Source organism: Bacillus rossius, chromosome 8 (genome assembly GCF_032445375.1).
Source record: "Bacillus rossius redtenbacheri isolate Brsri chromosome 8, Brsri_v3, whole genome shotgun sequence".
Taxonomy (NCBI): domain Eukaryota; kingdom Metazoa; phylum Arthropoda; class Insecta; order Phasmatodea; family Bacillidae; genus Bacillus; species Bacillus rossius.
In genome coordinates, this window is record NC_086336.1 from 65646576 (window position 1) to 65673703 (window position 27128).

The 27128-nt window shown below is 48.8% G+C and overlaps 1 protein-coding gene across 6 annotated transcripts in view; it reads left to right on the top strand.

Annotated features, from left to right (window-relative positions):
- LOC134535110 (uncharacterized) overlaps positions 1 to 27128 on the top strand; it is a 94193-nt gene that overhangs the window by 58056 nt on the left and 9009 nt on the right. For 5 of the 6 annotated variants that reach the window (XM_063374027.1, XM_063374028.1, XM_063374026.1 and 2 more), the window contains 6 exons: positions 13479 to 13606; positions 17051 to 17176; positions 20179 to 20364; positions 22695 to 22863; positions 25338 to 25509; positions 26409 to 26514. In XM_063374027.1, coding sequence (XP_063230097.1) covers positions 13479 to 13606; positions 17051 to 17176; positions 20179 to 20364; positions 22695 to 22863; positions 25338 to 25509; positions 26409 to 26514 — 887 coding nt within the window. Of the gene's footprint in view, positions 1 to 3145; positions 6512 to 13478; positions 13607 to 17050; positions 17177 to 20178; positions 20365 to 22694; positions 22864 to 25337; positions 25510 to 26408; positions 26515 to 27128 lie in introns of those variants that run through there. The other variant, XM_063374031.1, reaches the window with a different exon arrangement.

The window sequence follows — 27128 nt, forward strand, 5'->3', positions numbered from 1 at the left end:
ACTAAAACTTTTGTCTTAAGTAAATTTTTATTTAACCAACCACTAAAGCAAGGGGTAGAAATAACGAGGGTAGAAAGTAAAAAAAAAAAACTGTTTTTAATAGACATGCTATCAAATCTCCTAAACTTTATCCAAAACTTTTGGCTGAAACAATTTTTGATAAACAAACTATTACCCTAAAAACAGGGATTGAAATTAAAAAAAAAATTACAATTAATACTTCCGAAGTATCCGTCACAATTTATTTTAAACAGTTTTAATATTACCTTAAAACTTTGTCCAAAATAATATTCAACCATGTATTAGTGTACGGGATGAAAAACAGTGTTTGGAGGTCAAAAATAATCGTATAATTATCTTAGTAGGCATAATATGATATTCGTTAAGACATTCAATGCTAGATTCATTTAGTTAAAACATTCAAAATATTTTCGCTGCATGGAATATGAAAAAAAAAAATTAATCGATTTTTTTTATATTGGCAACCATACGTTTTTTGTACATTAAGTTCGTAAAATGTTCCAGGAGTTTATCGAAGTTTCCAACACAGTTTTAGAAGAAATAGGTACTTAGAAATATAACTACGCCTGTAGGCTGTGCCGAAAGGAAATTTTTTACATTTAGCATCTTTTTCATTCAGTGAAAATTTCATTGCATGGTGCGCGCGCATCGTAAAATGTATCCCTCATAATTTTTTTCATGACGCGTCTAAAGAAGTAGACTTCATCCGACCATGAGAGTAAGATAGGGGTAACAGTGAAAGTGATTAATTCCACCCGTAAGGAACGACGTAATTTCAAGTGAGGTTTGCAGCGGTGCAGGTTTATGCAGGCTCTGTTGTCACGCTAATGTCCGCGATGAATCACGGCTCGGTCCAAGAGAGCCGGCAGCAGGAAGTCCCGGCGCCTGGCCGCTATCTTCCACCACCCCTCCACCTAGACCACCACCCCTCCTCCTAGACCACCACCCCTCCTCCTAAACCACCACCCCTCCTCCTAGACCACCACCCCTCCTCCTAGACCACCACCCCTCCTCCTAAACCACCACCCCTCCTCCTAGACCACCACCCCTCCTCCTAGACCACCACCCCTCCTCCTAGACCACCACCCCTCCTCCTAGACCACCACCCCTCCTCCTAGACCACCACCCCTCCTCCTAGACCACCACCCCTCCTCCTAGACCACCACCCCTCCTCCTAGACCACCACCCCTCCTCCTAGACCACCACCCCTCCTCCTAGACCACCACCCCTCCTCCTAGACCACCACCCCTCCACCTAGACCACCACCCCTCCTCCTAGACCACCACCCCTCCTCCTAGACCACCACCCCTCCTCCTAGACCACCACCCCTCCTCCTAGACCACCACCCCTCCTCCTAGACCACCACCCCTCCTAGACCACCACCCCTCCTCCTAGACCACCACCCCTCCTCCTAGACCACCACCCCTCCTCCTAGACCACCACCCCTCCTCCTAGACCACCACCCCTCCTCCTAGACCACCACCCCTCCTCCTAGACCACCACCCCTCCTCCTAGACCACCACCCCTCCTCCTAGACCACCACCCCTCCTCCTAGACCACCACCCCTCCTCCTAGACCACCACCCCTCCTCCTAGACCACCACCCCTCCTCCTAGACCACCACCCCTCCTCCTAGACCACCACCCCTCCTCCTAGACCACCACCCCTCCTCATAGACCACCACCCCTCCTCATAGACCACCACCCCTCCTCCTAGACCACCACCCCTCCACCTAGACCACCACCCCTCCTCCTAGACCACCACCCCTCCTCCTAGACCACCACCCCTCCTCCTAGACCACCACCCCTCCTCCTAGACCACCACCCCTCCTCCTAGACCACCACCCCTCCTCCTAGACCACCACCCCTCCTCCTAGACCACCACCCCTCCACCTAGACCACCACCCCTCCTCCTAGACCACCACCCCTCCTCCTAGACCACCACCCCTCCTCCTAGACCACCACCCCTCCTCCTAGACCACCAACCCTCCTCCTAGACCACCACCCCTCCTCCTAGACCACCACCCCTCCTCCTAGACCACCACCCCTCCTCCTAGACCACCACCCCTCCTCCTAGACCACCACCCCTCCTCATAGACCACCACCCCTCCTCCTAGACCACCACCCCTCCTCCTAGACCACCAACCCTCCTCCTAGACCACCAACCCTCCTCCTAGACCACCACCCCTCCTCCTAAACCACCACCCCTCCTCCTAAACCACCACCCCTCCTCCTAGACCACCACCCCTCCTCCTAGACCACCACCCCTCCTCCTAGACCACCACCCCTCCTCCTAGACCACCACCCCTCCTCCTAGACCACCAACCCTCCTCCTAGACCACCAACCCTCCTCCTAGACCACCACCCCTCCTCCTAGACCACCACCCCTCCTCCTAGACCACCACCCCTCCTCATAGACCACCACCCCTCCTCATAGACCACCACCCCTCCTCCTAGACCACCACCCCTCCTCCTAGACCACCACCCCTCCTCCTAAACCACCACCCCTCCTCCTAGACCACCACCCCTCCTCCTAGACCACCACCCCTCCTCCTAGACCACCACCCCTCCTCATAGATCACCACCCCTCCTCATAGACCACCACCCCTCCTCCTAGACCACCACCCCTCCTCCTAGACCACCACCCCTCCTCCTAGACCACCACCCCTCCTCCTAGACCACCACCCCTCCTCATAGACCACCACCCCTCCTCCTAGACCACCACCCCTCCTCCTAGACATCCACCCCTCCTCCTAAACCACCACCCCTCCTCCTAGACCACCACCCCTCCTCCTAGACCACCACCCCTCCTCATAGACCACCACCCCTCCTCATAGACCACCACCCCTCCTCCTAGACCACCACCCCTCCTCCTAAACCACCACCCCTCCTCCTAGACCACCACCCCTCCTCCTAGACCACCACCCCTCTGCTCGTCCGGAGGATAAATGCGCAGCGAAACTGTATATAAGAGACCTGGGAAAGTCTGGGATTCATCTCGCGATCAGTGGCAGATCCAATGGGAGGGGGGGCACCAGGGGCAAGTGCCCCCCCCCCCCCCCCCCGAAAATCCAGTTGTCTGCTACATTAATATTGCTGACAAAAATTATTGTTTCTAAAACCAATAAAATATTTTAATATAATTAATGAATTTCTTGTAGAATCATAAAATCTTGTGGTTGGATGTTATGTGTAGCGTCAGAAGATTAAATACAAATTTAGTAATTTTAAGACATTTTTTTCTCTGGCTACTCTGAAATCCTAGAGTGCCCCCCCCCCCCCCACCCCTCCGAGGTGAACCTCTGGATCCGCCACTGCTCGCGATAGGTTAGAATCAAACGGTACCTGGAACACTCTGCGCCAATGAGAGACACTGAGCCAAAGAAATGTCGAGTCTCGCGACACAGTAAGCTCAGAATAGTTGCTTAAGGCCTGTTTAGTCGGGATGTATTTGTATTAGTCAGGCGGGATGATAAGTGCGAAGCTTGCTGGTGCTCCCAGCGTGGTATCGCCTCTAAGCGCAGTCTTCTCGACACGCTTAGGTAAAGACCAGAAAAACTCTCGGATTCATCTCGTAATATGCTAAAATTCTAATAATTATGCCTTTTTTTCCTTGCATCTACTATTGGTTGAGAATTATGACAAATTTTTAGCAAATTTGATGGTCAGGGTTAAAGGTTAAAGTTTTCCAAGATGGTCGTCGTGACGTCTCAATGCAAGATGGCGGACACTGACACCAACACCTCACCCAGAACCCAGTTCCCGGAACCTCTTTCATATACTACTCGTGACTGCTCAGATAGCTGGTGAATCGTATTTCATTTGAAAATTAAAAAAAAAAAAAAATGTTTATAACGACTGATGATACGCCCACTTGCGTGCAGGTGAATCCTACTCTTTTCAAAGCAGCAGGTAATTGAGTCGGAGAGTCGGAACGTAATAATCGGGAAGATGTAATGTCACACGCCTGCGGGCCTGACTACAGAGGGCGTGTTTCACGGAAACCGATCTGAAAAAAAAAAGAGAGCTTTTGTAGTTAATTGACTGGCACAAAGGAGACAAGGAAACGCGCGTTCTGTTTTTTTTTTAAATTTAATTTTCTCTCTCTCTCTCTCTCTCTCTCTCTCCTTTCTCACGGCCGGATGAACATCCGCCCTTTGCAGGCCTCAGTCGGCGATATGCCCGCCGCAGCTGCGCCGGCGACCTTTCCACGTCCAGACCCACACAGGGGCGAGGGCGTGCGTGGCAGGTTACAATCACAGTGGCTCAGGAAACATAAAAGATACACACTTGCCTTCTTATTTATTTTGACCTACCCAGTCTCGCAAATGAAGAATAGCGGGCCTAAGGTGTTTATAAAAACTTTTGTATAAATTTCAGGTTCGCCACACACAGAAAATATTCCATTTCTCTTCCAGCCACAGAGATTTCTCTTTTAGTTTACCTTAAAAAATGTTTGTTACTTGGGCTCCTAAAATGTTACTTGAGGGTTTTCAACAATATTATAAAAGTGCGTGAAAAAAGGGGCACGATATGTTATCTTGCAATCTAAATTATTAACATCAAAGGCAAAATTAGATGGGAGTTAAAACACATTGACCAGGAAAAAAATTGCGGTTTCATACTTCGGTAGGCTTAAAATTCAAATGCTTGTGCTTGAAGCATTTGTGTGACTGACGCACTGTTCGCGTGGAGGATTGCGAGCCAACGAGAAACCCCCAATAGGGCCATGAAAATTTCGCGAAAAGATCCCGAGAATAGCTGGAAGTTAAATACACTGTAGCATCGTCTGTGTTTCGTGATTGGGTGAGTTACTTTGAGGTGCATGTCGATTGTTACAACAACCAATCACACTAATTCAGTGTGGAAGCAAACTCGTCCTTAGTGGCTCGTGCAAACAAGGCAACGACTTCTCTCGCAGACGGCCGCCAATCACAAGGAAGAAACCGCTGGTGTGGGTATACCTTGTTGCAGTCTAGTAAGCGTTCGGATTTTTTCGCGAAAATTTCCTGCCCCTAACCCTCAACCAAGAAGGTGTCGGATCACGGCAGGACACTGCCCAAGCCAGCAGCCACTTGCCCGAGCATGTGGGGGCCTGTGGAGTCCAGCCCGGAGGTGTCTGGACGTTGCGACATCAGTAGGGACCGGACAAATTCCCGGGTTCAATTACCTCCAGGATGAACTCCTTAGTTCCACGTACACTCGGTCAAATGTCACCCACTCATTGGCTGCTGTCTTGTGAGACGTCCCAACATACCAGTCTGTGATTCGATAAAGCTTTGGTTGGGTGTTTCTCATTGGCCCAGAGTCATCCAGGTGAGTTATGAGCCAATAGCAGAGGCAGCACTGAGGCATAACTATTTGTATTTTAGCCTATCGCGAAATGAATTCGCGCATTTTTCCGGTCTCTAGACATCAGTGGGGGCAGGCATATTTCGCGAAAAAAAAAATCTTAACGGCCATTAGACTTCAAAAAGGTTCACACGCACCAGTGGTTTCTTCCTTGTGATTGGCGGCCGTCTGCGAGAGAGGCGTTGCCTTTTTTTGACTGAGCCACTCAGAGCGCGCTTGCTTCCGCACTGAATTACTGTGATTGGAGTTGGAGCACTCCACATTACTTGAAATAAACCCGCACTCTCACGAAACACAGACGATGCTACAGTGTTTTTACTTTCAGCTAGTCTGGGATATTTTCGCGAAGTATATCAGCATTCACTTCCCAATAACGGGGCATAGAAAAATAACATTTAAGCGATACATGTCAGTTTCTCTTCTGCTGTTGATCCAGGCTTGTTTCGTAGCCAATGCGGGCTTACTGCGTTCAGCATATCCACACTTCTGTCGCCACCTGGCTCCACAAGTCCATATGCCACGTCACACTTTCTCTCTCTGGGCTCGCGCCGTCGATGTTTGTTTGGCGTTACATTACAAGAACATCACACTGTAATTGGCCGCCCACATGTGAGAACGTGTCAGCTGGTGGCCTCTGCTTTTTCATGGCATTGGTTGAGGGTTTCTGATTGGCCCAGAGACCTCGAGACTGTCCGCCAGTTGCAGAAGCTGCACAAAGTGATGTGTGTTTGGCTATCGTGAAATAAATCCGCGAATTTACACGGTCTCTATTATTGCCATCTAGAGCGTGAGTGACAACCAGTGACACAATGACAACCATTTTTCATCCAGATTTTTGCGAAATAATTACGCCAATTTTTCATGTTTCTAGTATTTATTAGGGCCACGTACTATTTACGAAAAGATTTCCAGACCAGCAGCGTGTCGAAAGTTTATAGCATAGCTTTGTCTGTGTTTCGTGGTTGGCTGGGTTTATTCCAGGCGCACGTCTACCGTCAGCACACCAATCACAGCCAGCCAGCGCGGAAGCAACCTGTCCCGAGTGGCCCGGTCAAACAGGGCAATGGCTTCTCTCGCAGATGGCAGCCAATCACAAGGGAACTACCGCTAGCACGGGCAGACCTTATTGCAGTCCAAGGAGTGAGCAGAGTTTTTTTTTTTTTTTTTTTTTCGAGAAAAATACGTGCCCCTAGTAATTGGATTTCGTGGATATAGTGTGTGATTTTTCGCCAAACGGACTATCAGCTGCAGCTGCCAAGAGAGTTGTCGAGAAGTCTGTCCGGCTCGGAATGAAGTTACTGAACTGTCACAGTTCGCCGCTATGTTTGCTCCGCACGTCTCAACCCTCCCCCCTCCTCCCCGCCCCCTGGAGCCGCGAGCAAACAAGACGGGTGGTCTAGAGGGAACCACCCCTCCTTACCCAGGGCAGTAACTCCCCCCCCCCCCTAGACCTACAGACACGAGAGGTGGCGAGATGCTTTTCCCGCCCCGCTGCGGCCGTTCCTCGGATCAGATCTCGACAATCGCTCCAGCCACGCCTTGGTTCGCTGTTCCTTTGTTCTGCACACTTCAGCAGAAAGAAAAGAAAAAAAAGACAGGGATAGAGAGACAATAACCCTTTGTTTTCTGCACAGGTTCGAGAATACGGGCGTTTATAGCGGACATGTTTACCGCCAAGTTAGTTTGTGAAACAATGTAACTCCCTCCCACTTCTACGAGGTATTATCAAAAGTACTGTGATGCGTTTTTATACCAGAAACTGCCGACGCTACTTCTATTTGAAGTAGTGAGCCCGACGACCTGATCCGCTGGGACAGTCCGTGTCAAGGAGTTGAACAAGTCGTGACTTGTTAGTCGGCTTCCAGAGCCGGAAGAGAGAGGTCGTGTTTGCCGCGTCTGTCGCGTATCATGGAGAGAAGACCCGGATTCGTCTGGTCTCAGGGTGGAATTCAAGTTCATGGGTGTGCTCAATCCATGTTCGCTTTCCCAATGATTTATTTATTGGTGAGAACGTTTTTATCCTTGTTAGTTGGCACTACCTGATCAGCTTGCTTCTCTCCTAGCTGGACATCGTTGGTTCACAGTCGTAGAGGGGCGTGTCCAGATAACTGCGGTCCAATCATGAACACGGTGCGAGAGTGTGAAGATCTGCAGTCTAACTTGCGACTAAATGAATGAACGAAATGTTCGTCTCTCTAACCATGGATGTCGAACAGCGCTTTCACACTAAGTTTTATTTACGAAACAAAGACCAGTAAAAATGGCTCGTGCTAGAAGGAAAACTTCTAGAGGCCATTCCCGACATCGAAGCTTCCAATCATGGAATCAACATTGGGAAAAGTGCGCATCGCTAGCCAAGAAGAGTATCTTGAAGGAAATTAGCTCGAATTTGATTTAAGCTTATTATTTTGTTCGTAACAAAAGTATTCACCGTATTTTTTGATCGCATCTCGAATTTAGTGACATGAATTTTCTCGGAGAAAAAAAGGGGGGGGGGGGGGGGGGGGGTGGAATTCTATACCAACTCTGCGTTAAAAAAACACTGTAGCGTCAGCGGGGTTTTGTGATTGTTTGAGTTTCTTCCAGGTGCGCGTGGGCGCACGAACCACAGCAACTCTTGAGAGGTAGCAAACGCGTCCTGAGTGGCTCGGTTGAATAAGGCAACGACTTCTCTCGCAGACGGCCGCCAGTCACATGGGAGAAACCACTAGTGCGGGTATATCTTGTTGCAGTCTAATGGGCGTTCAGATTTTTTTTTTTGCGAAAATTGCCTGCCCCTACCAATGAGCGTTTCAGACCTTTAACACGAGAAGTACCCCCCTTTGCAAGGTGGGTATATGTGAACATGCTTTACTTTACGTGTGTACTTGTAACTGGATTTTATCAACCCACAGTCGTAGGAGGACACGTCAAGAAAAAAAAAACTGTGCCGAATCGTTAACTCAGTACACAGTCATGTGTAAAGCTTTGCAGAGTAATTTTCGACCAATTAATCTGCAAAATGTTTGCTTGTATATTTAATTGATTTGAAGAACTAACATTCGCATGACTGTTCCGCCACATTGTGGGGCAGTCAGAATGAGTGCAGCCTGTCCATCGCGAGCTGCGGCTGCTAGGCCACGCCCTCTAGAGGCGGGACTGGCCAGCAACATGGCGGAGCGCAAACACTTGTGTTTCCTCTCTTAACCATCACTCATGGAGAAATATATTTATTATTCTCTGAAGCGTGCCCAAATGAATGCCGTTGGATTTATTTACCTAGATCAGAATTTTTTTTTTTTTTTGAGAAATAAATTGACCCTACATGTAATTTTTCGATTGTCTCAAGGACTGTCAAAGGTCAGGCGCCAGAACGGCTTATATCGTGTTCTCATGGCGGGCCAACATCGCGACATACGTTATTTAAAACGTTCCTGCCTCTCTGTAGCCTTTATGGTCTCAAAGACTGGATTTAAATATTTTCAGACAACTTTTGACGAAAGTAAAGGTTAACACAAGATTTTAAGTAACCATAAATATTTTCTCAAAAAAAAAAAAAAAAAAAAAAAAAAAACATCAGGGATTCGAAAAATTCTTGGATTCAGTGGCCTTCAGGGAGGACTAAACAGTTCTCTGGATAATCTGGAAAATAACGCCAGTTCAGTGGCTGCAGACTTGTGAGTCATTTGCCTGTGATTGGATACTTCTTTGCTAGAGGGTTTCTAATTGGCCTATAATAGTACAGCTGTACTTTGAGCCAATAGCAAAAGAAACTTAAAAGTATATGGTTCTTAATCCGTTTATTTTTCCTATAGCTAGCTATCGCTAGGGACTGAAAAATTCGCGGTTTCAATGACCTCTAGGATAGTCTCCACGATCCTATATGTAATCGGAAAAATCACATCTGCTCATTTGCTACTGACGCGTGAGAACTGTCAACTGGAAGGCTTGTGATTTGAAACTTCTTTCGTCGACGGTTATTCATTGGCTCAAGATTCGTTCAGGTAAATGATGGTCCGATATTGAAGCAGAAAAATGTTAAACGCATTTGGATTCTAGCCTATCGCGAATTGAAACCGCGAATTTTTCCGGTCTCTATAGCTATCGCCCCTCTTCCTGCCCCCTCCCATAGCCAACGAGCTCGCGTGTAGCCGCTTGCGGCCGCACTTGGGCAGCCCTGCCGCTCCGAGCCACGCGCGTAAAGGTCACAGTCGCTCGGCAGCCCGCACACCGGCGGCTCGGACCCTCAGCTCGCGCGCAGACGGCAACAATGCCGCCTCGGGTGCAACTACCTGCAGCTAGTGACGCGCTGCCGTCTGCTCACGTGCGCAATACTGCGAGACCCTGGGCCAATCACGGAGCAGCTGGTTGAGATGCCTCACCAATGGCGGCTTCAGGATGACTTTTCGGGAGGGGCTATCGCACAGAGAAAGGTCATTAGTTGCAAAAAAAAAATGAAAGAGGTCAGATATTGGCCTTGGAATATTATTTACAAATTACAGGTTTCAAATACAGAACCATAGTAGCTCCATGCAACTTTTGATGAGATAAAAGTTGGACATATGAAATTAAATATTTAAGTGAACATAAATATACACTAATCAATGAAATTGGTCTCGGGAGGGGCTAAACACCCCCCCCCCCCCCCCCGGGCCAGCCTTCTGGAGCCGCGCTTGTCTCTCACCAGAGCAGGGGATGGTTGCCCAAGACTGCGGAGGACTGCGGTGTCTATCCTATAGAATAATTGAAAAAAAAAAAGGATTAATTTTAGTCCCTAATGAATTTGAGTTATTTTGCAGCAATATACATATACTTAGAAACAAATAAAAAACAAAGCGTGTATTATTTTCGTGTTGTGCTGAAATAAAATACAAATGACGTCTTTGTGCTGCGTCTGTTACTGATCCGCTGTTAATGTGGAGGACCGCGGGCCGACCGACCAGAGAAGTATCGCCTCACAAGTCAGCAGCCCACGAGCGGAGTGTTGGTGCTGTAGCCGTGCTGTAGCCGTGCTGTAGCCGAGCTGTAGCCGAGCTGTAGCCGTGCTGTAGCCGTGCTGTAGCCGTGCTGTAGCCGACATGTAGCCGTGCTGTAGCCGTGCTGTAGCCGTGCTGTAGCCGTGCTGTAGCCGACATGTAGCCGTGCTGTAGCCGTGCTGTAGCCGTGCTGTAGCCGTGCTGTAGCCGTGCTGTAGCCGAGCTGTAGCCGTGCTGTAGCCGTGCTGTAGCCGTGCTGTAGCCGTGCTGTAGCCGAGCTGTAGCCGAGCTGTAGCCGTGCTGTAGCCGTGCTGTAGCCGTGCTGTAGCCGAGCTGTAGCCGTGCTGTAGCCGTGCTGTAGCCGTGCTGTAGCCGTGCTGTAGCCGAGCTGTAGCCGTGCTGTAGCCGAGCTGTAGCCGTGCTGTAGCCGAGCTGTAGCCGTGCTGTAGCCGTGCTGTAGCCGAGCTGTAGCCGTGCTGTAGCAGAGCTGTAGCCGTGCTGTAGCCGAGCTGTAGCCGTGCTGTAGCCGTGCTGTAGCCGTGCTGTAGCCGAGCTGTAGCCGTGCTGTAGCCGTGCTGTAGCCGTGCTGTAGCCGTGCTGTAGCCGTGCTGTAGCCGTGCTGTAGCCGACATGTAGCCGTGCTGTAGCCGTGCTGTAGCCGTGCTGTAGCCGTGCTGTAGCCGTGCTGTAGCCGTGCTGTAGCCGTGCTGTAGCCGTGCTGTAGCCGTGCTGTAGCCGTGCTGTAGCCGAGCTGTAGCCGTGCTGTAGCCGTGCTGTAGCCGTGCTGTAGCCGTGCTGTAGCCGAGCTGTAGCCGAGCTGTAGCCGTGCTGTAGCCGTGCTGTAGCCGTGCTGTAGCCGAGCTGTAGCCGTGCTGTAGCCGTGCTGTAGCCGTGCTGTAGCCGTGCTGTAGCCGAGCTGTAGCCGAGCTGTAGCCGTGCTGTAGCCGTGCTGTAGCCGTGCTGTAGCCGTGCTGTAGCCGAGCTGTAGCCGTGCTGTAGCAGAGCTGTAGCCGTGCTGTAGCCGAGCTGTAGCCGTGCTGTAGCCGTGCTGTAGCCGTGCTGTAGCCGAGCTGTAGCCGAGCTGTAGCCGTGCTGTAGCCGTGCTGTAGCCGAGCTGTAGCCGAGCTGTAGCCGTGCTGTAGCCGAGCTGTAGCCGTGCTGTAGCCGAGCTGTAGCCGTGCTGTAGCCGAGCTGTAGCCGTGCTGTAGCCGAGCTGTAGCCGTGCTGTAGCCGAGCTGTAGCCGTGCTGTAGCCGAGCTGTAGCCGTGCTGTAGCCGTGCTGTAGCCGTGCTGTAGCCGTGGTCTAGCAGTGCTGTAGCCGAGCTGTAGCCGTGCTGTAGCCGAGCTGTAGCCGTGCTGTAGCCGAGCTGTAGCCGTGCTGTAGCCGTGCTGTAGCCGAGCTGTAGCCGTGCTGTAGCCGTGCTGTAGCCGTGCTGTAGCCGTGCTGTAGCCGAGCTGTAGCCGAGCTGTAGCCGTGCTGTAGCCGTGCTGTAGCCGTGCTGTAGCCGAGCTGTAGCCGTGCTGTAGCCGTGCTGTAGCCGTGCTGTAGCCGTGCTGTAGCCGAGCTGTAGCCGAGCTGTAGCCGTGCTGTAGCCGTGCTGTAGCCGTGCTGTAGCCGTGCTGTAGCCGAGCTGTAGCCGTGCTGTAGCAGAGCTGTAGCCGTGCTGTAGCCGAGCTGTAGCCGTGCTGTAGCCGTGCTGTAGCCGTGCTGTAGCCGAGCTGTAGCCGAGCTGTAGCCGTGCTGTAGCCGTGCTGTAGCCGAGCTGTAGCCGAGCTGTAGCCGTGCTGTAGCCGAGCTGTAGCCGTGCTGTAGCCGAGCTGTAGCCGTGCTGTAGCCGAGCTGTAGCCGTGCTGTAGCCGAGCTGTAGCCGTGCTGTAGCCGAGCTGTAGCCGTGCTGTAGCCGAGCTGTAGCCGTGCTGTAGCCGTGCTGTAGCCGTGCTGTAGCCGTGGTCTAGCAGTGCTGTAGCCGAGCTGTAGCCGTGCTGTAGCCGAGCTGTAGCCGTGCTGTAGCCGAGCTGTAGCCGTGCTGTAGCCGTGCTGTAGCCGAGCTGTAGCCGTGCTGTAGCCGTGCTGTAGCCGTGCTGTAGCCGTGCTGTAGCCGAGCTGTAGCCGTGCTGTAGCCGTGCTGTAGCCGAGCTGTAGCCGTGCTGTAGCCGAGCTGTAGCCGTGCTGTAGCCGTGCTGTAGCCGTGCTGTAGCCGAGCTGTAGCCGTGCTGTAGCCGAGCTGTAGCCGTGCTGTAGCCGTGCTGTAGCCGTGCTGTAGCCGTGGTCTAGCAGTGCTGTAGCCGAGCTGTAGCCGTGCTGTAGCCGAGCTGTAGCCGTGCTGTAGCCGTGCTGTAGCCGAGCTGTAGCCGTGCTGTAGCCGAGCTGTAGCCGTGCTGTAGCCGAGCTGTAGCCGTGCTGTAGCCGTGCTGTAGCCGTGCTGTAGCCGTGCTGTAGCCGAGCTGTAGCCGTGCTGTAGCCGTGCTGTAGCCGAGCTGTAGCCGTGCTGTAGCCGAGCTGTAGCCGTGCTGTAGCCGTGCTGTAGCCGTGCTGTAGCCGTGCTGTAGCCGTGCTGTAGCCGAGCTGTAGCCGTGCTGTAGCCGAGCTGTAGCCGTGCTGTAGCCGAGCTGTAGCCGTGCTGTAGCCGTGCTGTAGCCGTGCTGTAGCCGAGCTGTAGCCGTGCTGTAGCCGAGCTGTAGCCGTGCTGTAGCCGAGCTGTAGCCGTGCTGTAGCCGTGCTGTAGCCGAGCTGTAGCCGTGCTGTAGCCGTGCTGTAGCCGAGCTGTAGCCGAGCTGTAGCCGAGCTGTAGCCGTGCTGTAGCCGTGCTGTAGCCGTGCTGTAGCCGTGCTGTAGCCGAGCTGTAGCCGAGCTGTAGCCGAGCTGTAGCCGAGCTGTAGCCGAGCTGTAGCCGTGCTGTAGCCGTGCTGTAGCCGTGCTGTAGCCGTGCTGTAGCCGAGCTGTAGCCGTGCTGTAGCCGAGCTGTAGCCGTGCTGTAGCCGTGCTGTAGCCGAGCTGTAGCCGTGCTGTAGCCGTGCTGTAGCCGAGCTGTAGCCGTGCTGTAGCCGTGCTGTAGCCGTGCTGTAGCCGTGCTGTAGCCGTGCTGTAGCCGTGCTGTAGCCGAGCTGTAGCCGTGCTGGAGTGCGGGAGCGAGAGACGGCGACTGTTGCAGGCGAGGCCACCAGGATGCGGTTCAGCGTGGCGCCCTGCCCGGGGGACAGCGGCTTCAGCCAGTGGCAGCACGCCATGAAGATGGTGGCCCGTCTGCCGGGGGGCATACCGCCCGAGTTCCGCCGCAGGGTGAGTGCATGCTCGCTGCTGTTGCTGCTGTTGCTGCTGTTGCTGCTGTTGCTACTGTTGCTACTGTTGCTCGGTCAGACCACACCGCGACACTGTACTGTCATCCAGGGGCGTAGCCAGGGGGGGGGGGGTTTAGGGGTTCAACCACCCCCCTTAGACCCAAATATTTAATTAAATTTCTTATTCATCACTTGAAACAAATTTTCATATTAAAAATTAATAAAAAAAATTTACCATTACAATATTTAAATTTAAGTACCGAAAACTGCTAAAAATAGCACTATTTTACACCTTAAAAATCCAAATTTTCCCGGGGGAGGACCCCCCCGAACCCCCCGCTTTAATACGAAAGGGGAAGGGGCGCCATGCTTCTTAACACCCCCCATACACAAATCCTGGCTACGCCACTGCTGTCATCACAGCTGTTGCGGGCCTCGTGGTCCGTGCGCCAGAACCCAGCATCGAACCAAGGACCCGTGAGTAGTCCCAGGCTGCGGAGTGCCGCCCACTACCTCTTGTCGTGGAATAAGAGTTTGTGTGTGGGTGTCTGTGAAAAGGATGATACTGGGTTACTTCTAAGGCAGTGTTAAAATATGTTTCTCTAGCAGGATCGCGGTAGGGACTCGAACCCACATGCTGCTGAGGGCAATGCGATGGATAAAGATATATGTCACTTCTTTTCCTTGAGCCGTCTGCAACCGATGTGGGCGATTTCTTGTGGGACTCGCCGATCCCTTTCCGCGGCTGGCTCAGTTATACCTTCATGCTGCTTAACAATACATTTGAAGTATATCTCTCAAGTTAAACGTTAAATATAATTATAGGCGTGACACGTTTCAATGCTTATGAGAAAAAAATTAAGTAACTTTTTTGTTGTTTTAATTATGCACAACAGTGAGCTATTTTTAATTATTTAAAGTTTTCTTACATTTATATGCTGACACTGCGAGCTTGGATACTGAGGAACATGAGCAACACGTGGCTCAGTGCGTGCCGTTCCGTTACGGAACAAAAATGTTACCTGAAAACAATTAAAGAGTTGGTTAATGTTTTTTTTTTTGTAATCCTTTCTCGACACAAAAGGCCCGATGTCATGTATAATAAACGCCGTGCCAAGATAATGGCGTTGTTAGTGAGCACTCCCGTGACAAGGGATAAGCGCGCCGGGCATCAACAGTGCAGAGCGCCCTTCAGCCGTCCTCGGCAGGATTATACAAACTGACGGGCGAACAAACAAACAAACAACGGGCGCCCGCCCAGCGCACGACTCAGGCTCAAGCGGATTACAATTACAAAAAAAAAAACGCATTTAATCCGATATGTGTGTTGGATCCAGTCCTTTGCCCGGGTCCCGCGCCCTACACGCGGGGCCCAGTTGCCGGTAACCTGACTGTACATCGACCTGTCAGGGCCTTCCAGCTTGTAGTCACCTAACACTTCCGCGTATTATTTGTCGCTCTGTAAATCATTTTTTTTTTTTACTATTTTGTATGCTAAGTAGGGACAGGAAAAATATGTAGCTTGGCTTCTGGGTTGAAGCCGCGTCCTTGGCGAATAATTCCCCGACGTTTCGGTTGACATTGCAGTCGCCATCATCAGGGAGCAGTTACCTACTGTAGTCGACTGCAATGTCGACCGAAACGTCGGTGAATTATTCGCCTAGGACGCGGCTACGACCCAGAAGCCAAGCTTACTTCAGACAATGGCCGTGAAAGCCTGCGAACATTATTAACAGGAAAAATAATTTGGGTGTTTCAGTGTCCTCCAGGGTAGGACTCCACAGACCTCCACGTACTTGAGTGAATAGCCCGCTCATTGGCCGCTGGCGTGTGAGACGTCCCAGCTTAGTTTTCCGTGATTCGACACTTGTTCGGCTGAGGGTCTCTCGCTGGCCCAGAGTCCTCCAGATAAGCCGTGGGCCAATGGCAGAACAATTTGTGTTCTAGGCTATCGCTAAATGCCCCAGTGTCTGACGATGCGACCTGAAGCGCCGGCAGTCGAGGCATGGCCTCCCTCGCACACCGGCGGCGCTGCCATACCGTGCTGCAGCCGAACAATTCCTTTTATCGCTAAAATACTTGTCCCTCGGTACTAGAGACCGGAAAAATTCGCGAATTCATTTCGCGATAGGCTAGAATTCAAATAGTTATACCTCAGTGCTGCCTCTGCTATTGGCTCACAACTCACCTGGATGACTCTGGGCCAATGAGGAAAAACTCAACTAAAGCAGCATCAAATCACAGACTGCTACGTTGGGACGTCTCACAAGACAGCAGCCAATGAGTGTGTGACATTTGAATGAGTGGACGTAGAACTATGGAGTTCATCCTACCGGTCATTGAATCTGCGAATTTTTCCGGCCCCTACTGATTGGTGCAGCCCTTCACGACACGTCGAACAACCCGCAGATATGAGGACAAGGTGCACTCGCATTGTCACGTCGGTAGTCGTGTTGACAGCTGTGCAGTGTCGCCCGGGGATAATGCCCCCCCCCCCCCCCTCCTCAGGTGTGAGACGAGGCAGCCGGCGCGGTCTAATGGGACAACAAGCCTCACTCCGGCTCAGCTCGCAGCGGTCTGATGGGGCATGGCTACTGCGATGCAACCCACATGGCACACGCACGCTCAGGGAGAGCAACTGTATTATCCTTCGAGGCACTAAACACGATTGTCAGAGACAGACACGGCTTCAATGAGCTCTGGGATGTCTCTATAGAGTCAGAGGCGGATCCAGAAATTGTTTCCGTCCGGGGGAGGGTATTTGAAAAAAAAAAATTAAAGTTTAACCGTGTACTCAAAAATTATTGCATTACTATTGACACTAACTCACATACGGGCCTGCAGAAGTAGCTTCTCACAGTCGTAAAAACTCATCTTGCATCACCCTTAATGGCATACTGTCATCAGGTCATCACTTATTTCATTTCCCCAATTTCGGTGAGGAGAAGGGACGGCTAAATCCCCCTCTCCCTACATCCCCCCCCCCCCCCCGGCTCAGCCAACTCGAACAAATATTCCCTGCTCATTGGCTGCTAACTTGTGAGACGTCTCAACTGGACGGCCTGATACTCGATGCTTCCTTGGCCCGGGGTATGTCATTGTCTCAGTATCTCTCATTGGTCCAGAGTCCTCCAGATGGACCGTGAGCCAGTAGGAGCATTCAAAAGTTTGAAATGCATATTTTTCCAGTCTCCAGATATAATATCCGTGTCTTATATATTAACCGCGAGCCAATCACAAAAACAGTCTCAAAGTTAAATTGTTTTAATTTTAACATGCCGCATATTGAAACCACATATAATTTCCAGGCTATTGTTGTGCTGTTAGCGTGCATGCGTGCGTGTTGCTGGAAGCAGCGGCTGGTCGCAGTGTGTTGCAGCTGTGGCTGGCCTGTGTTGCAGCTGTGGCCGGTGTGTGTTGCAGCTGTGGCCGGTGTGTGTTGCAGCTGTGGCTGACGCTGGCGGAGAGACATCTGCAGGAGCGCGGCGTGGACTGGGACAAGATGCAGCGCTGCTGCTTCAACGAGTGGACGAACCCGGACGACGACGAGCTGGGGGTGCAGATAGTCAAGGTCAGTGCCCCCCCTCCCCCATCCCCCTCCTCCTTCAGCGCTGGATCAGTGCTCACGTTCTGGTCGATGCCATGCGGAAAGTCACGGAACTAATTGTTGGAACTACCTCGTTGCGCGGAGCTAACAGGCGGCTTGTTGTTGACGAGAACACGTGGTGTGGACGGGAGGTCTGCGAGTATGCGTCCTCGCTCTCAGGATATCAAACAAACAGAATAAAAACAGGCGAAGGAACAGTGAGAATAGACATGTTACAAAGAGATTATTTTGGACGGATTATTGCAAGTCTTGGTGGCATACAACAATGTATTTCCCCCCCCCCCCCCCCAATTATACCTCACCATTCCCCGTACGCTAAAGAGGCAGGAATTATTTTTCCAAGAAGTCTGTATTTAATGCCGGTTTTCACACATATTACTTATAAGCATGTCTTCCATACAAACATTTATTTAATAACTTTTTGAGCGAAATCATAAAACTATTTATTTAAGAAAAAGTATTAAAAATATTAAAAAAAAAAAAATTATTATTAGCAAATTCCTTGCTGAAATATTTCTATGTGTAAACGTTGGAGTTGTTGAAGTCTAATGTTCCCTGATATCGCAGTGTGACAATGAACCCGGGCCTGGCGCCGTCCGCCATCTTAGTCTTAGCTCCCCCCCCCCCCCCCTCCCTGCAGGCGGGGCCCTTCGCAACTGTCACGAGCAGTTAGTTCTCTCTTCTGACAGCCGTTTCCGATTGTGTTGTTCGCCATGTGCCTCTACATTGTTATTTCCTCGCACTATGCTTCACAATTTCGTCTCAGTCATTATCCATTATATCGTATACCTACTTTTATAAAAACTTCTCAAACATTGTTCGTATAGTCTATTTTATGCACAAAATAAACTTTAATTTATTTAAATTTGTTAACACGTGTGTACAATATCTGCTCTCAGAATACACGAGTCCCAGCAAGCGAACGTTCGAGAAACTTTCCTGTTACTCGTAGTGACCTGTAGACATACAAAACTGTTTATGATGGCGCACCCTTAAAACCTTACCCTACATACATACACATACACACACACACACACACACATATATATTAGTAATGTTTCTTTTAGCTCACTTATTAAAAAAAAGATCTAAAATACTACTAAAATTTATTTTGCTGTGCTCTATCACCATGATGCTTCAGGGACTCTAAATGTGTACTGACATTTGCGACCGTTATTTCCAATTACCTCCACGTAACGAGGTAATTTCAGCTCCCGCTTATTCCAATAATTAATTCCATGATTTCGAAAGCGAAGCTAATGGAAATACTCATGGCATGCTCCATTTACAATTACTTCGATTAATTGAAACGCCTTCTATTTGATCGTCCCTGAACTTTGATTACTGACCCAACATGGCGCTCAAACTTGAAGGCAACACGTCCTTGTTCGCCCGAACACAGCGATCCAAGAAGTCAAGGAATTACGTATCAAGTCAAGGGAAAATAACTGTTTGAATTCAAGTGTATTATATCTAAAGTAAACATTCTTTTAACAGACTCTGCAGTTAATCATATTATTAATACTTCCCGTAGTCATTTGTCGTTCATTGATTTTTCCACTACACGACAGTAGAAAGAAAGCGATAATATTTGTATGTGTAAACACGGTGCTGCCATCTGTGGAAGTCTCAGATATCTCGAAAAGATGGCGGACCCGCGTGATTCATCCGTATATTTTAACTTTTCGCGAACATCAGGTGATGCACTAAGCGTACTGGTGTGCCAAACTTAACTTAATTATAGTACAGCTATCCTTTAATACTTTATGTTCTTAATTTGCCGTTCCAGACTATATTTCTTCCAACATGTCTTTTCCCCTTGGTTTCATTCCTGCAAACCTGTTGCTTCTTTTACAAACTTAATAAAGCAGCTATTTTTTTATTTCCTCTTTTCAATTGTGAACAGTAAAAAAATCCAATAAATGTCACAATTTTAATCTAACGTGGAGTATCAACAACAATTGTGGCGACCTTTTATCCGGTAACTGGACTTTATAAACGTGTTCTAAAAGAATTCGTTATGGGACATTGAGTATTATTTGCATTGGGTTATAAAGTTGGGATGAACCAGGCATCCAACGAGAAAAAGATATTTAATTAACTCGTGCCATTCACACTTCAGATCCCATCAGCTACCTACACATTTCTCCATTGTTTTGGGGAAACACGAACTCAATTCCACTCGCATTGTTAGGCGCCAGGGTGAATCTATTGCAGTACCAAATATGACAGGGGCCCTGCGATGGAAGTATTTCAATGAATAATGCCCGAGAGAACGGAAATGAAAATGTTCGTGCCTTTCGTTCACAAGTCCACCGCTTGATACTTAGTATATTTGTATGTCTTCAAATTCTTTGTTTAATACTCCTGTCTGTCAATTTTCTAATTCACTGTGTGGAAACCTAGGTTTCACAAATCTTTTCCTGCAAAACCCGAATATTTTTCTTTCGTGTAACTTCACTGTAGTCAACTGTTTTAAGGTTCGCCCGTGCAGTAACGTGTGTCGCCATGCGTGCCTCAGTCGGACAGGGGCTTAGCCAGGGGTGTGTCTGTGTCGGTGAGGTGGGACTAGCTGGTGCTTCTAGCGCGCTGTCTCCTCTGGACTGGCGCGCAGTCTTCTCCCAGTGCGTAGAGCAACCAACTATGAGATATGGGTAGGGACCGGAAAAATTCGCGGGTTCAATGACCTCTAGCATGAACTCCATAGTTCTACTGTACACTCGGTCAAATGTCACCCACTCATTGGCTGCTGTCTTGTGAGACGTCCCAACGTGGCAGCCTGTGATTCGACACAGCTTTGGTTGGGTATGTTTCTCATTGGCCCAGAGTCATCCAGGTGAGTTGTGGGCCAATAACAGAGGCTGCATTGAGGTATAACTATGAGAAATGAAGATGAAGGTGTATTGCGAATCCCTGGAACCTGCGCAGGAATGTCCACAGTGACAGCACTGAGGTAATGGGCGCAGGACCTGCACCGCACCGGCTGCTCGCTGTTCTGCGGGGCGCAGGCCGAGGAGAACCAGGCGCTGCTCAAGAGGGTGCTGCTGGCCTACGCGCGCTGGAACAAGGCGGTGGGCTACTGCCAGGGCTTCAACATGCTGGCGGCGCTCATCCTGCAGGTCATGGACCGCTGCGAGGGCGATGCGCTCAAGGTGACCTTCCTTCCTTCCCTCCCTGCCCGCACGCCGCTCGCACCCTTCCTTCCTCTTTACTGCTTTAGTCATTCATACTCAACACTGGTCCATACCATTAAAACAAATATATATCTATTGTGACTGTTAGCAACAGAACTTATTCAAGTGTATTTATAAAAGTGAGGTTATGTTCTCTTAGGTATGTATAATTGATTTTAATTATTATAATTTTAAAATTATTACATTATGTAATAAATAATTTAGAATAAACATTTAACTTATATAATGATCAGTATTAAATAAAATTTATCGCGATTATTTGATTACATACAATAATTATTTCATAAATGTGTTTATATTAATATTTAATACTGAGTATTTATTAAAAAACTTTATGTAATAGCATCTATACTGTTACGATTTTCCTGCGGGTTCGTAAAGGATAGCCTAATTAAAGATTTTTATCACACACACAGTTTTATTTATTACCACTACTTGTCACTTACAATTCATCTTCTAAATTGGCAGATAATTAATTACACGTAAAGAAATGCCTATTCCCCAGTCACTCGTTCCACACACCTCGCTGGGCCGCACCTCTGGCGCAACTCTCGCCGCAGCACCCCTCGTGGGTCTCCGCCGCGGGACTCCGTCGCCACACTCCGCCGCCGCCGTCACACCCTTCGCCGAGATCCCACACGACGACTCGTTCCCAACTTCACTCGGGACTCCGCCGCGCCCGCGACTCTATCGCCCGGAAACTCCACCATGGGAGAACTCCCCACTGAACTGACTCGAAGGTCGGCCCAACCTCCTTATATAGCCCTTGGGTTCCCGTCCAGAACAATCGGGAATGTCTCCGAGATATCGCGCGACCTTCACCGTCGAAATGCCCAGAAACACGTCATGAGTCCTCGAAGGACGCGGCGGCTGCTCAAAGAACGCCGATAAACGCAACAAGCATCGGGTTCCCACAAAACGCGCCGATAAACATGTCTGAGTCCTTTTATTCCGCAGTGCGGCCTCTTTAAGTAACTCGATCTGAGGCAGGTGCGCGCTGCGAAGGTCAGGATGTCGTGAGATAGTATGACACGAGATACCAGGGAGAGGATGCGGGTGGAAGGGGGCGCAGACAGGCCGAACGAGTGCGGCGATGCCAAGCACTGCAGCCAAGCGCGATCGTAACAATACTTTACTAACCGTATTTATAATATCACTCCAGTGCTTTATTTCTATATATATTATTATTTGTATGCAAATTTAAAGTTCGTTCTTTTACCGCGCCGAGTAAAGTGTAACTTCTAACGCTCGTACATAAGTAACGCACCCATTTTTTTTTTTTGTTTTTGTCTAATGAACTGTAATGGGCTGGAAAGGTCACTCACCGGGCTACTGGTATTGTCTCGGAACATTGCTGTGCCGCTGAACCTGACTGTGACTCAGCTTCAGGAGCATCGAGCGGACAGAAGCCAATCATAATAATTAGAGACCGCAGGGAGTTCACGGATTCATTTCGCGATAGACCAAAATTGTAATATTGAAATCTTGGCGATCCTTCTGCCGGAGGACACCGGGCAACCCCAGTCTATGAGACTCGGTTCAGCAGCCAATGAGCAGGGGATATTTGCTCAAATATTCTACGTACTGCGAGGTCAATGGCGGCTTCAGGTTGACTTTTCGGGAGGGGCTGTCGCACAAAGAAAGGCCGTAGTTGCAAAAAAAAAAATGAAAGTGGTCAGATATTTGCCTTGGAATATTATTTACAAATTACAGGTTTCAAATACGGAACCTTAGTAGCTCCATGCAACTTTTGATGAGATAAATGTTTAACATATGAAATTAAATATTTAAGTAAACATAAATATACACTAGTCAATATAATTGGTCTCGGGAGGGGCTGTCACCCCCCCCCCCCCCCCCTTCTGGAGCCGCGCTTGTGTGAGGTCTGTCCTCGAAGTCACCGTAAACGCAAATTCTTCCGGCTAAACTTGATGTAAGCTTTTGGACATACGCCATTGCTAAGCACATGTATGTCTGTAGAAGAAAATTACAAAAAAACACAAATGACAAAAACACAAATAAAGCAAAAAAAAAAAATTGCTGTTGTCAGGATATAAACACCACACAATACTCCACAACAGGAATATGGTCAACGGCAATTTTTTTTTTGCTTTATTTGTGTTTTTGTCATTTGTGTTTTTTGTAGTTTTCTTCTACATACATACATGTGCTTAGCAATGGCGCATGTCCAAAAGCTTACATGGAGTCATGCACTCCCATTGCACAGATAATATGTTCCGGCCGAGTGTTGTCTGTGCAGCCTGTTGGAGGGTGAGAGGGGGGCACAGGTGATGATACACCTGATCGAGGGCGTGCTGCCGGAGAGCTACTTCGCCAACAACCTGCGCGGGCTGTCCGTGGACATGGCGGTGTTCCGCGACCTGCTGCGGCTGCGGCTGCCCGCGCTGTCGCGCCATCTGGAGCAGCTGCAGCTGGCGGCCGGCGACTCCGGCACGGGTGAGTGCGGCGTGTTCGAGCGTCCGCCGCCAGGTGTCTCTCCCCGCTGCTTCCTCTCTCTGCCTCCCTCTCGCTGTTGGCAAGCCTTCTTTCAACAGGCGAGAGAGCCACACCCGAAGTTCCCCCAAGTTCATGCTCGCTTTTTTCCCCCCTTGTTCTATCTCATTGTATAAACCGGTGTGGTATTAAATTTTGCTGTCGATTAGGACAGGTTAGCTACATTATAAATACTTTAAAACATTGTGGATGGTTGGTTATATTAGGTAAGTATAGCTACATTAAAAATACTGTAAAATCATTTTATGGTTGCTTAGCAAGTAGGCTAACTTTTTAATATGTAGCTATCCAGCGCTAGGAAACCGTTTACATGATTTCACAGTATCTTTAATGTAGCTATCCTAATCAAATCAACCGTCCACAATGTTTTAAAGTACCGTAGCTAACCTAACCTTTTACAATGAACAAAAAAAAAACCGAAGATGCACGATCGGGCGATTGTCTCTCTCGTCTGTGAAAAGAATGCTTCCCTGTTGCTGTTTTCACGTACTGGTGTTATTTAACATTTTTCATTTTTATCTTTCAAAATATTAATTATTAATTTTTTTTGACGTGATAAATTCTTATAAATCGATGAACGCCGGTTGCACGCACGAAAAAGCATGACTCATTTGTCATGTTCCGCCTGAGCCAAGCGTGCAATAACCGGGCAACCACCGTGCGAGAAAATCTTCTATAATATCAAACAGGTTAAGGCGGGCTTTTTAACTAATTGTTCGTGATTATATTTAAACAAATTTAATTAAATTTGCAAAAACTGTAAATAATATTTGAAAATTAAAAAGCATGCTATTTTTCATCAATGTTTTCTTATGACGTTATCACGTAAAATTATCGCCCATAAACCGACTTTACAGACAACCCCCCCCCAACCCTTTTTGTTTTGTCCTTTCGAAGGCCCGGGTAATTATAACTAAAGTGAAGGCTTGGTTAGGTTCGGTCAGCAACATTTATTCCGAATTGACACGAACGCTAGAGCTATCCGACGTGCATTTCAGGCTGCTCGTGCAGGTGAGAGATGATATATATACGCCGTGTTGAATATTCAAACCATATGTAAGAAACATTCGTTGCAGCCAGGGGCGCAACAAGTAAATTTCCAAAGGGGGAGGGGGGGGGGCGGCAATATACCTTTTTATGAAGAATCATCGTTCCCCCCCCCCCCCTTCCCAATTGAAGCCCCCCGGGAAAATTTGTATTTTAAGGTGGAAAATGGTGCTATTTAAGCAGTTTTACTATCTAAAAATTGATTACACAGCACTTTCGTTGCCCCCGTTTGCCCCCGTTTCAGAGGGGGGGGGGGGGGGGGGCAAAATACCCTTGGCCCTGTTGTTGCGCCCCTGGTTGCGGCAGGCACTATCACCTGCAGGGACTCCATTATATTGTGTGTCCTGCCTTAACTAGTCAACATGAACACGAATTACCAATAAAAAAAAAAGTAAGGGAGTCTTTCAGCACTCGCCAGAGATGTGTAACAACTCACCGCGGCAACGAGCAAATTCATGTGTTCTTGTGTTGCAAATACACTTATAATACGAAACTCGGACACAAAATTTAACGTATTTTTTTTAATAGTACCGAGCGTGGTAAATATACGCAAATTGTGTTTTGAAATAAATTTCTGGACGCGAATCACACATAGTTTCAGCACCCGCCGCTAGAATTCGCTGCCGGAGCAGCTACGTCGACTATCGAATATTTTGAGAAGCAGACCGAAATTTAAAAATACACATGTAATGCAACGGCTCCGATAAAAGCGAAAAAGACTTGAAAGATTGTTTAAACCCCGGATTTGGACCTGATTTTTGACAACGATTTTTATTAAAATACGACACATATTTTTAATATCATTAATACTATTAAGTTTCCTCTTTGGCTTTGTGCATATTGGTTTGCACCATCCACCACAGATGGCAGCGCCGTGGTTACACCATGGCCCCCACATTCGATCACGGGCTCTGGACCCAGGATCTGAGAAAACCCCCCCCCCCCCCCCACACACACACACACACAATTTTACAGTCACGTGCTACATTATAATTGCATGGCTATTTCTTACATACACTCTTTTCAGAATGTTATTTAACCTGAAAATACAGGGTAAAAATTATTGTTACTATTTTATAAGTCCAAACTAAGCTTTATTTATAAAATAATTTTTTTTTAAATTAAGATAACCACAGCGAGTATGTACATTTATTTCACAAACTGAGATGAAAATAGACGATCCTTGATTAGCAATGGCGTATGTCCAAAAACTTACATCAAGTCATGCACTCCCATTGCACAAATCTTTCAAAGATAATAGACGGGGCAGGGCCCGGACCCTGGACCCAGGGGTCCACCCAGCCCCGCCCTTGTGGGGGCCGTGGGTTACACGCAATGACAGAGATGACGAGGAGGGTGTGTGTGTGCAGGCACTAGCTACGAGCCGCCGCTCACCAACGTGTTCACCATGCAGTGGTTCCTGACGCTGTTCTCCAACTGCCTGCCGCAGGCCACCGTGCTGCGCGTGTGGGACCTGGTGTTCCTGGAGGGCAACGAGGTGCTGCTGCGCACGGCGCTGGCCATCTGGGACGGCCTGGCAGAGTGAGTCCCGTCTGCTCTCCCCGTCTCTTTGCGACCTCGCGCCCTTCTGGCACGGTGACGCGTGCTTTCAGATCATCCCCACAGCGCTCGAGATCTCCATCTATCCACCACAACCGGCACAGACCATTGACAGCACTCGAGATCTCCATCTAGCCACCAGTTGTCTTCTGGGCGACGAGAAGACTGCCGGCCAGTTCAAACCCTTGCGCCCAGAGGCGATAACGTCTTGGATGCACTCATCATCCCGCCCCTCTAGCACAAATACATCCCCACTAGGCAGGCTAACTCATTTTATTTCCACTCATGTTGATTAAAATCTATTGCTGTTTGATTTATTATGATATCCCTTTTTCATGCTATGTTTTCTTCCTAATTCGCCATTATATTTTACTGAGCATTGCGTGATGTTTATCTTTATTTCATTAACACTTCGTAATTTTTTTTTTATGAAAGAGAGCTATAGTGATAAGTTGACAGGAATAGCCCCCAGATAACAGTAATGGCAAAACAAACCTAAAAAACCAACACGGCGTGCAAGACAGAGCCTAGACGACTGGTTAAATATTGCAAGTCTTGTTCCTGGTCAGTTGACCCACTAGAGTTCGACAGCTCAATAATTAAATATTTCCTATTGGTTCAGACGTCTTTGAGACATGACACATTACTGCGGGATAACCTACTGTTCTAGCATTTGCGTGGGGCTATTTCGGGAAACAAAACAACGTAGACCACAAATGAAGCACAGCTTGAGGTCCTCTCCGGGGCAGAAGCAAGGCTAGGGTTGCAGCAGCTGGTCACTGGCCACTAGCAACCTGTGCCAGGGCTGACAACCACGCACGTGCACGATCACCTGGGCTGGGTGAGGGCTGGCATGACAGAGCAGGCACGGCGTGTTGCAGCCGCATCATGGCGGTGGAGAGCGCCGACGAGTTCTACAGCATCATGGGCGTGCTCACGAGGGAGATGCTGGAGTTCGGCCTCGTTGACTCCAACCACCTCGTCAAGGTAACCACGGCAGTGCCCCACTGCTCCACTGCCCCACTACTTCTCTGCTACACTTGCCCCAATGGAGCACCCTTCTCCCAGGCTCGGGTACTGGACCGAGGCAGTTACAGCATTTTAACATCATTTCCTCACAGTTTAAAAGCAAAGGGGCGCAAGCGATAGAATAAATTTTAGTTGATTGTTAACTTGAAAATTTTTGTAGACAAAGGGAAACTGTTTGGTCCCAAATGGAATCATGTTCACTCCAAGATCTGAGCTACCATGTAGCAAGTTTTCGTAAACTATTTATCAAAACATTTACTATCGTTGGAGGCGGTAAGGCTTGTTTGAGCTGTCTAGAACAGCAACCGCCTAGGTATACAAATTTCACCTTAAGTTTTACAAAAGAGAACTGGTTAAAAACTATCCAGGGTCAGGAATCTTCTTAAATTTATGGACACTGAGTTTAATCAATTTGAACATGAAATCATCGAGCATTAACAAAACCCTCAATAACTCGTAAAGTCTACAGCAAACAGCTCTCTTCTTCCTTCACCTCGCCTGTTTGCCCCGTTTGCAATGGGACACCGAGATAGGAAGTATTTTTTATTGAGGTGCATACTTCGTTGAAAAGT